Source organism: Oncorhynchus keta, unplaced genomic scaffold, assembly GCF_023373465.1.
Source record: "Oncorhynchus keta strain PuntledgeMale-10-30-2019 unplaced genomic scaffold, Oket_V2 Un_contig_24174_pilon_pilon, whole genome shotgun sequence".
In the NCBI taxonomy this organism is placed as follows: Eukaryota; Metazoa; Chordata; class Actinopteri; order Salmoniformes; family Salmonidae; genus Oncorhynchus; species Oncorhynchus keta.
In genome coordinates, this window is record NW_026283762.1 from 1 (window position 1) to 11,065 (window position 11,065).

An 11,065-nucleotide genomic window follows, 5' to 3' on the forward strand; every position below is an offset into this window, starting at 1 on the left:
TTTGCCTTGATGACAAATCATTCACTAAACCCTAAACCTCAACTAAATTATGTAATAAATAATGTGGAAATTGAGCAAGTTGAGGTGATTAAACTGCTTGGAGTAAACCTAGATCGTAATTTCTCAAGGTCAAAACATATTGATACAACAGTAGCTACGATGGGGAGAAGTATACCCATGATAAGGCGCTACTCTACCTTATAGACAGCACTGTCGACAAGGCAGGTCCTACAGGCCCTAGTTTTGTTGCACCTGGACTACTGTTCAGTCGTGTGGTCAGGTGCCACAAAAAAGAACATAGGAAAATTGCAAGTGGGCAGAACTGGGCAGCACGGCTGTATACAGAGAGCTAATGTAACCAATGTGAAATGGCTAGCTAGTTAGTGGTGGTGTGCGCTAATAGCGTTTCAATCGGTGACGTCACTCGCTCTGAGACCTTGAAGTAGTTGTTCCCCTTGCTCTGCTGTGGCTTTTGTGGCTCGATGGGTAATGATGCTTTGTGGGTGTATCAGTTGTTGATGTATACAGAGGGTCCCTGGTTCAGCGAGAGAGGACGGAAGCTAAACTGCTACACTAATATTAATGATATGAATGTCAATCTCTCTCCTGGCTCAAAGTGGGGAAGAGACTTCATCACTACTTGTATTTACGAGAGGTATTGACATGTTGAATGATCCGAGCTGTCTGTTTGAACTACTGGCGCACAGCTCGGACACTATGCATACCCCATAACACATGCCACAAGAGGTCTTTTCCCAGTCCCCAAGTCCAGAACAGACTATGGAAGGAGCACAATACTAAATACAGCCATGTCTACAAGTAACTCATGCATCAGTAAAATTAGATTTAAAAACAGATTTTAACAAAACACCTTATGAACAGAGGGGAATGTGAAGCAACACAAACATAGGCTCAGACATATGCATACACATACGCATTATATACATGTACACATGGATTTTGTATTATATATATATATGTGTAGTAGGCACCTGAGGGCACACAGTCTGTGAATGTATTGTAATGTTTTTAAAATAGTATAAACTGACATATTTGCTGGACCCCAGTAATGGGGATCCATAATAAAAACAATTACAGCTTTACACACTCTTAGCATTCTTCAACCAGTTTCACCTGGAATGCTTTTCCAACAGTCTTGAAGGAGTTCCCACTTTTACTAAGCACTTGTTGGCTGCTTTTCCTTTCACTCCCGCGGGTCCAACTCATCCCAAACCATCTCAATTGGGTTGAGGTCGGGTGATTGTGGAGGCCAGGTCATCTGATGCAGCACTCCATCACTCTCTTCTTGGTCAAATAGCCCTTACACAGCCTGGAGGGGTGTTGGGTCCTTGTCCTGTTGAAAACAAATGATAGTCCACGAAGCACAAACCAGATAGGATGGAGTATTCCTGCAGAATACTGTGGTAGCCATGCTGGTTAAGAGTGCCTTGAATGCTAAATAAATCACTGACAGTGTCACCAGCAAAACACCCCACACCATCACACCTCCTCCTCCATGCTTCACGGTGGGAACCACACAGGAGGAGATCATCCGTTCACCTACTCTGCGTCTCACAAAGACACGGCGGTTAGAACCAAAATCTCACATTTGACTCATTAGACGTAAAGACAGATTTCCACCGGTCTAATGTCTATTGCTCGCGTTTCTTGGCCCAAGAAAGTCTCTTATTCTTATTGGTGTCCTTTAGTAGTGGTTTCTTTGCAGCAATTGGACCATGAAGGCCTGATTCACACAGTCTCCTCTGAACAGTTGATGTTGAGATGTGTCTGTTACTTGAACTCTGTGAAGCATATATTTGGGCTGCAATATCTGAGGCTGGTAACTGTAATGAACTTGCCATAATATGGACTTGGTCTTTTACCAAATAGGGCTATGTTCTGTATACCACCCCTACCTTGTCACAACATAACTGATTGGATCAAACACATTAAGAAGGAAAGAAATTCCACAAAATACCTTTTAACAATGCACACCTGTAAATTGAAATTGCATTCCAGCTGACTACCTCATGAAGCTGGTTGAGAGAATGCCAAGAGTGTGCAAAGCTGTCATCAAGGCAAAGGATGGCTACTTTGAAGAATCTCAAATATAAACATATTTTGATTGAACACTTTTTTTGGTCACTACATGATTCCATGTGTGTTATTTCATCGCGTTGATGCCTTCACTATAATTCTACAATGTAGAAAATAAAATAAAATCCTTGAATGAGTAGGCGTGTCCAAACTTTTGACTCATACTGCATATATACACAGTTGTACCATGTATTTCTCTTTTACCCAGGTTCTCTTCTCCTCTTCCCAGGTTGTTCTTCAGGAGGCATTATGCACTGACCACTGTCATCTTCTGTGCATTGGACCCTCAAGATCGAAGTGAGTCAAATATGCCAGAATTAACATCATTCGATATAAAAGTACTGTGGCAATGATGTCATCAGCTTACGCTGTCTGTATGATGCCTTGTATGTTCCTTCTGTGTTCTTTTCCATTCTTAGGTGGAAACAAGATGGCTGCACTTCAGCAAAGATCTTTGGCTTTGTGGCGAGGAAGACGGGCAGTGGGCAGGACAACGTGTGCCACCTGTTCACGAGCACGACTCCCGAGCAGCCCGCCAGCGCCATCGTCAACTTCGTCTCCAAGGTGATGATTGGCTTCCAGAAGACCAAGTAGCACTGCAACGCTGCTAGCTAATTGGCTAGTGGGGCTGTTTCTAAAACTTAAAACCGTACAACCCTCAACCTGAAGGTTATGAGCCAGGACTTGACAGGAAGGCAGTAGTGGAACAGAGTTCCATCCACGGAACTAGAATGGGTTTTGCGAGATACTATTTCAATGGTTACACTACCTAAGAATGGGATACAATTGATAACAATAATCTTGAGGCGAAAGAACCGCACACCTATTTAGGTGAGGTGCTGGCTAGCGGAGTGGAACACTTAAAAAAGTAAAGGAGAGCCGCACACTCTAGGAGCTCAGATGCAAAATATTTATGTCCAACGTTTCGACAGACAAGTGATGGAGTGCTGCCCTTATGAAGACAGCTTGTCTGTCAAACGTTGAACATAAATATTTTTGCATCTGTGCTCCTAGAGTGTGCGACTCTCCTTCTCCTTTATACAAGTGGCAACAAGCATGAAAAGAGTTACAGATTTACAACCTATCCAAGTCATCTCCTGCTTACAACACAGAGGGAACTGTGGACCATCAGCAGGACAGCAGGGACATTGAGATCTTTCATTGAGTCGAATGAAAACTCAGAACTCCTTTGCCATCATTTTCAAACAGACTCTTTCCTTATGATGATTATTAGGGGTTTGTCTGGAAGGAAAAAGAGAATATACAACAGCTACATTATAAGATGTGTATTTCATTTTTATGTATCATTGTAGAACTAATACAGATGTTTGCATTTCTGTCTCGAAAGGGCTTACAGTTTTATGTATCCCACATCTTTACAAGTTAGTTACATATTCCTATTCTCAACATGCTCTGTATGATGTGATACTATACTAAAGTTAGTTACATATTCCTATTCTCAACATGCTCTGTATGATGTGATACTATACTAAAGTTAGTTACATATTCCTATTCTCAACATGCTCTGTATGATGTGATACTATACTAAAGTTAGTTACATATTCCTATTCTCAACATGCTCTGTATGATGTGATACTATACTAAAGTTAGTTACATATTCCTATTCTCAACATGCTCTGTATGGTGTGATACTATACTAAAGTTAGTTACATATTCCTATTCTCAACATGCTCTGTATGGTGTGATACTATACTATACTATAGGGAAGCATAGAAGCCTGGCATGTAAGGGTTTTGTCATGTTTAATATTTAACCAAAAATAAATCAACTATATAAAGCATTATTCAAGCTATTAAAAACAGTACTAAAATAAATACTGTAAATCATAACTTCTCCTTATGTTATCAAAAACTTTATTTTTGTAAATGCATCATGTACTATTTGAAAAGTAATACCTATTGACTTTGTTAGAACAAAAAAATATAAATATTTCCCTAAACTAATGTTTCACCATCCCAATCATTTATCTTGAATTTGATATTGCTCAACTCTGGATATGCATGCGAATTAAAACCACCATCAAAGCAATAACACACAAAAATGTAAAGATCTGGAAGGGGAGCGTTGAATGAATCAGACCACAGAAAATATTATATATGTAAACCCTAATATATTCTATGATTCCTTTATATCATTTGTCAATTACATGTACTTTGAACTCATGTACTACTTCGTTCAATACTGCTTTGTCTGGAAGATTGTTTTAAAATTGATACATTTCTGTATGTTTTTCCTTTGGCTAGTCTCAAATAAGTGTTTAAATGGACTATTTGGTGGTATATTATTGGCATTAACTATATATTGAAATGTCTCAGTGTTAAAATATATACAGTACACTGAGTGTACCAAACATTAGTATTGATTAATATTAATATTGAGTTGCACCCACCCTTTAGCCCTCAGAACAGCCTCATTTCGTCAGGGCATGGACTCTACAAGGTGTCGAAAGCGTTCTACAGGGATGCTGCCCATGTTGACTCCTGCTCACAACTGCTTCCCACAGTTGTGTCAAGATGGCTGGATGTCCTTTGAGTAGTGGACCATTCTTGATACACACAGCAAACTGTTGAGCGTGAATAACCCAGCAGCGTTGCAGTTCTTGACACAAACCGGTGCGCCTGGCACCTACTTCCATAGCCCGTTCAAAGGCACTTAAAAATGTAGTCTTGCCCATTCAACCGCTGAATGGCACAGATACACAATCCAGGTCTCAATTGTCTCAAGGCATAGAAATCCTTCTTTAACCTGTCTCCTCGCCTCCATCTACACTGATTGAAGTAGATTTAACAAGTGACATCAGCTTTCACCTGGATTCACCTGGTCTGTCTATGTCCATGGAAGGAGCAGGAGTCCTTAATGTTTTTATACTCAGTAGAGGACATTTGTATTGTATATTTCATTTGGAATTATGAAATAAATATTGTGTTGGAACAATAGGCGATCATTGGGGCTCGATTGAACTCGATGGAAAAGTGCAAAAGTGTCAACACCGCCCACCCAATGCATCGAGCGAGCTCCATGAAGTGCAGCTTTTTAACCACTTTCTGTGTAGATGAACTTTTTCACGGTCACATTTCTTCATGTCAAATAATCAGGGCAGGGACCACCTAATTCCAATACACTTTGTTTATATACAATACATTCACTGTTTGTGTACATTTTAGTTGTATTTTTTTCTTTCATTTTTGCTCATGATGTACTAATATGATTTACAGTCTGTACCTCATCATACCTTTACTATCTCACGTTTGAAAAAAATAATTATATTTTTTATGTTTCATATTGATTTGCAGCAAGTGACATAAAAAGTTCATTTGTATATGAGAAATGGTATTTTCAATGTTGAATGTGAATAAACAAAAGGGAAAAATTATGTCATTGGTCCACTTACAATTCGGATTATTATTATATATATATTTTTTTTTTTTCGAGAGACAATATGATGGAGATTTGTTGAGTTACACAGTATGCACGATGTACGTCTATTTTTCAGCCAGGAAACCAGAAGAGGGTGCTAGTAACACACACACCCATGTCTGTAAGATCCTTTGTGACCTAGCTCTATGGTTGTTGTTGTGCTTGCTCTAGGTGATGTGTACCGTAATGTCTGGACACATTTTCTACCCCAGCATTGGAAGGTGAAGTACAAGTCGGCTAACAAGTCGGCTAACCTTCACATGAAACAGGTGACAGATTAGGAGAGTAGATGACAGCAGCATAAAACCAATATTAAAAGAATGATTGATTAGAAGATGATCTGTGCACTGGATCGATCCTGGATCGTCTTGTGCACTGTGTCAGTCCTGGGTCGTCTGGTGCACTGTGTCAGTCCTGGGTCGTCTAGTGCACTGTGTCAGTCCTGGGTCGTCTGGTGCTCTGTGTCAGTCCTGGGTCGTCTGGGCACTGTGTCAGTCCTGGGTCGTCTGCTGTACTGTGCCGGTCCTGGATCGTCTGGTGCTCTGTGTCGGTCCTGGGTCGTCTGGTGCACTGTGCCGGTCCTGGGTCATCTGGTGCACTGTGCCGGTCCTGGGTCGTCTGGTGCACTGTGTCGGTCCTGGGTCGTCTGGTGCACTGTGCCGGTCCTGGGTCATCTGGTGCACTGTGCCGGTCCTGATCGTCTGGTGCACTGTGCCGGTCCTGGGTCATCTGGGTGCACTGTGCCGGTCCTAGATCGTCTGGTGCTCTGTGCCGGTCCTGGGTCGTCTGTGCTCTGTGTCGGTCCTGGATCGTCTGGTGCTCTGTGTCGGTCCTGGATCTCTGGTGCTCTGTGTCGGTCCTGGATCGCCTGGTGCTCTGTGTCGGTCCTGGATCGTCTGGTGCTCTGTGTCGGTCCTGGATCGTCTGGTGCTCTGTGTCGGTCCTGGGTCGCCTGGTGCACTGTGCCGGTCCTGGGTCGCCTGGTGCACTGTGCTGGTCCTGGGTCGCCAGGTGCACTGTGCTGGTCCTGGATCGTCTGGTGCTCTGTGTCGGTCCTGGATTGGCATGACTATGACAGCAAATTGTGCAAATGTTGATGATGTCACAAAGCAGTCTATTGGTTGATGGACCCTAAAGACAATCGAGGAACATGTCATGTATCTTCAGCTGGTCCGGTGATGAGACTGAGGCACAAATTGCAGTGTGAGGAGAGGAGGAGAAGGAACCCCCTCCCCCCTATTGTCCTTGGACAGATGGTGAAAGTGAAGAATTCTCAGGGAGGGAAGAATGGAAGTATGGGCCCCGGTGTACCTGTCCCAATGCCCCCTGGCCCACAGAGAAAAGGAATTTGGGGAAAGTACAGAGAAGTAATACATTTTACGAGAAGAGATTATGAAATTGAAAGTATCAGACAAGTTTAATTTAACAGACAAACATAGAGAGAGAGAGAGACATTGTATTGAGCATGTTGTCCATACCTTTCCATCACAGGGCTCAATGCGTCACCATTCATTTGATCCAATAGTCTGTTGTACAGAACAACATGCAGCATAATGACAGTAAATTCTCAGAACAAACTGGAGAGAGAGAGAGAGAAAGAGAGAGCGACTCTACTGAGAATGTTGTCCATAATATTACATTTACATTTACATTTAAGTCATTTAGCAGACGCTCTTATCCAGAGCGACTTACAAATTGGTGCATTCACCTTATGACATCCAGTGGAACAGCCACTTTACAATAGTGCATCTAAATCTTTTAAGGGGGTGAGAAGGATTACTTTATCCTATCCTAGGTATTCCTTAAAGAGGTGGGGTTTCAGGTGTCTCCGGAAGGTGGTGATTGACTCCGCTGTCCTGGCGTTGTGAGGGAGTGTGTCCCACCATTGGGGAGCCAGAGAAGCGAACAGTTTTGACTGGGCTGAGCGGGAACTGTACTTCCTCAGTGGTAGGGAGGCGAGCAGGCCAGAGGTGGATGAACACAGTGCCCTTGTTTGGGTGTAGGGCCTGATCAGAGCCTGGAGGTACTGAGGTGCCGTTCCCCTCACAGCTCCGTAAGCAAGCACCATGGTCTTGTAGCGGATGCGAGCTTCAACTGGAAGCCAGTGGAGAGAGCGGAGGAGCGGGGTGACGTGAGAGAACTTGGGAAGGTTGAACACCAGACGGGCTGCGGCGTTCTGGATGAGTTGTAGGGGTTTAATGGCACAGGCAGGGAGCCCAGCCAACAGCGAGTTGCAGTAATCAAGACGGGAGATGACAAGTGCCTGGATTAGGACCTGCGCCGCTTCCTGTGTGAGGCAGGGTCGTACTCTGGATGTTGTAGAGCATGAACCTACAGGAACGGGCCACCGCCTTGATGTTAGTTGAGAACGACAGGGTGTTGTCCAGGATCACGCCAAGGTTCTTAGCGCTCTGGGAGGAGGACACAATGGAGTTGTCAACCGTGATGGCGAGATCATGGAACGGGCAGTCCTTCCCGGGAGGAAGAGCAGCTCCGTCTTGCCGAGGTTCAGCTTGAGGTGGTGATCCGTCATCCACACTGATATGTCTGCCAGACATGCAGAGATGCGATTCACCACCTGGTCATCAGAAGGAGGAAAGGAGAAGATTAATTGTGTGTCGTCTGCATAGCAATGATAGGAGAGACCATGTGAGGTTATGACAGAGCCAAGTGACTTGGTGTATAGCGAGAATAGGGAGAGGGCCTAGAACAGAGCCCTGGGGGACACCAGTGGTGAGAGCGCGTGGTGAGGAGACAGATTCTCGCCACGCCACCTGGTAGGAGCGACCTGTCAGGTAGGACGCAATCCAAGCGTGGGCCGCGCCGGGAGATGCCCAACTCGGAGAGGGTGGAGAGGAGGATCTGATGGTTCACAGTATCGAATGCAGCCGATAGGTCTAGAAGGATGAGAGCAGAGGAGAGAGAGTTAGCTTTAGCAGTGCGGAGCGCCTCCGTGATACAGAGAAGAGCAGTCTCAGTTGAATGACTAGTCTTGAAACCTGACTGATTTGGATCAAGAAGGTCATTCTGAGAGAGATAGCGGGAGAGCTGGCCAAGGACGGCACGTTCAAGAGTTTTGGAGAGAAAAGAAAGAAGGGATACTGGTCTGTAGTTGTTGACATCGGAGGGATCGAGTGTAGGTTTTTTCAGAAGGGGTGCAACTCTCGCTCTCTTGAAGACGGAAGGGACGTAGCCAGCGGTCAGGGATGAGTTGATGAGCGAGGTGAGGTAAGGGAGAAGGTCTCTGGAAATAGTCTGGAGAAGAGAGGAGGGGATAGGGTCGAGCGGGCAGGTTGTTGGGCGGCCGGCCGTCACAAGACGTGAGATTTCATCTGGAGAGAGAGGGGAGAAAGAGGTCAGAGCACCGGGTATAGCAGTGTGAGCAGAACCAGCGGTGTCGTTTGACTTAGCAAACGAGGATCGGATGTCGTCGACCTTCTTTTCAAAATGGTTGACGAAGTCATCTGCAGAGAGGGGAGGAGGGGGGGGGGAGGAGGATTCAGGAGGGAGGAGAAGGTGGCAAAGAGCTTCCTAGGGTTAGAGGCAGATGCTTGGAATTTAGAGTGGTAGAAAGTGGCTTTAGCAGCAGAGACAGAGGAGGAAAATGTAGAGAGGAGGGAGCGAAAGGATGCCAGGTCCGCAGGAGGCGAGTTTTCCTCCATTTCCGCTCGGCTGCCCGGAGCCCTGTTCTGTGAGCTCGCAATGAGTCGTCGAGCCACGGAGCGGGGAGGGGAGGACCGAGCTGGCCTGGAAGATAGGGGACATAGAGAGTCAAAGGATGCAGAAGGGGGAGGAGAGGAGGGTTGAGGAGGCAGAATCAGGAGATAGGTTGGAGAAGGTTTGAGCAGAGGGAAGAGATGATAGGATGGAAGAGGAGAGAGTAGCGGGGGAGAGAGAGCGAAGGTTGGGACGGCGCGATACCATCCGAGTAGGGGCAGTGTGGGAAGTGTTGGATGAGAGCGAGAGGGAAAAGGATACAAGGTAGTGGTCGGAGACTTGGAGGGGAGTTGCAATGAGGTTAGTGGAAGAACAGCATCTAGTAAAGATGAGGTCGAGCGTATTGCCTGCCTTGTGAGTAGGGGGGGAAGGTGAGAGGGTGAGGTCAAAAGAGGAAAGGAGTGGAAAGAAGGAGGCAGAGAGGAATGAGTCAAAGGTAGACATGGGGAGGTTAAAGTCGCCCAGAACTGTGAGAGGTGAGCCGTCCTCAGGAAAGGAGCTTATCAAGACATCAAGCTCATTGATGAACTCTCCGAGGGGACCTGGAGGGCGATAAATGATAAGGATGTTAAGCTTGAAAGGGCTGGTAACTGTGACAGCATGAAATTCAAAGGAGGCGATAGACAGATGGGTAAGGGGAGAAAGAGAGAATGACCACTTGGGAGAGATGAGGATCCCGGTGCCACCACCCCGCTGACCAGAAGCTCTCGGGTGTGCGAGAACACGTGGGCGGACGAGAGAGCAGTAGGAGCAGCAGTGTTATCTGTGGTGATCCATGTTTCCGTCAGTGCCAAGAAGTCGAGGGACTGGAGGGAGGCATAGGCTGAGATGAACTCTGCCTTGTTGGCCGCAGATCGGCAGTTCCAGAGGCTACCGGAGACCTGGAACTCCACGTGGGTCGTGCGCGCTGGGACCACCAGATTAGGGTGGCCGCGGCCACGCGGTGTGGAGCGTTTGTATGGTCTGTGCAGAGAGGAGATAACAGGGATAGACAGACACATAGTTGACAGGCTACAGAAGAGGCTACGCTAATGCAAGGAGATTGGAATGACAAGTGGACTACACGTCTCGAATGTTCAGAAAGTTAAGCTTACGTAGCAAGAATCTTATTGACTAAAATGATTAAAATGATACAGTACTGCTGAAGTAGGCTAGCTGGCAGTGGCTGCGTTGTTGACTTTGTAGACTAGCTGGCAGTGGCTGCGTTGTTGACACTACACTAATCAAGTCGTTCCGTTGAGTGTAATAGTTTCTACAGTGCTGCTATTCGGGGGCTAGCTGGCTAGCTAGCAGTGTTGATTACGTTACGTTGCGTTAAAAGAACGACAATAGCTGGCTAGCTAACCTAGAAAATCGCTCTAGACTACACAATTATCTTTGATACACAGACGGCTATGTAGCTTGTAAGTCGCTCTGGATAAGAGCGTCTGCTAAATGACTTAAATGTAAATGTAAATGTAGCTATGTAGCTAGCTACGATCAAACAAATCAAACCGTTGTGCTGTAATGAAATGAAATGAAAATGTGATACTACCTGTGGAGCGAAGCGGAATGCGACCGGGTTGTTGAGTGCGGAAGTTCTATTCAGTAGACGTTGGCTAGCTGTTGGCTAGCTAGCAGTGTCTCCTACGTTAAGGACGACAAATAGCTGGCTAGCTAACCTCGGTAAATTAAGATAATCACTCTAAGACTACATGCTCTAAACTACACAATTATCTTGGATACGAAGACAGCAAAGACAACTATGTAGCTAGCTAACACTACACTAATCAAGTCGTTCAGTTGAGTGTAATAGTTTCTACAGTGCTGCTAT

General features: G+C 45.5%; 1 protein-coding gene across 1 annotated transcript; it reads left to right on the forward strand.

Annotated features, from left to right (window-relative positions):
- Window positions 1–2,326: 2,326 nt before the first annotated feature.
- Window positions 2,327–2,778, forward strand: LOC127921963 (tensin-3-like; the record flags this gene model as incomplete). Its single annotated transcript, XM_052505581.1, has 2 exons — window positions 2,327–2,398; window positions 2,517–2,778. Coding segments are annotated over 2 exons (247 nt in total), but the record flags the coding sequence as incomplete, so codon positions are not given.
- Window positions 2,779–11,065: the final 8,287 nt, after the last annotated feature.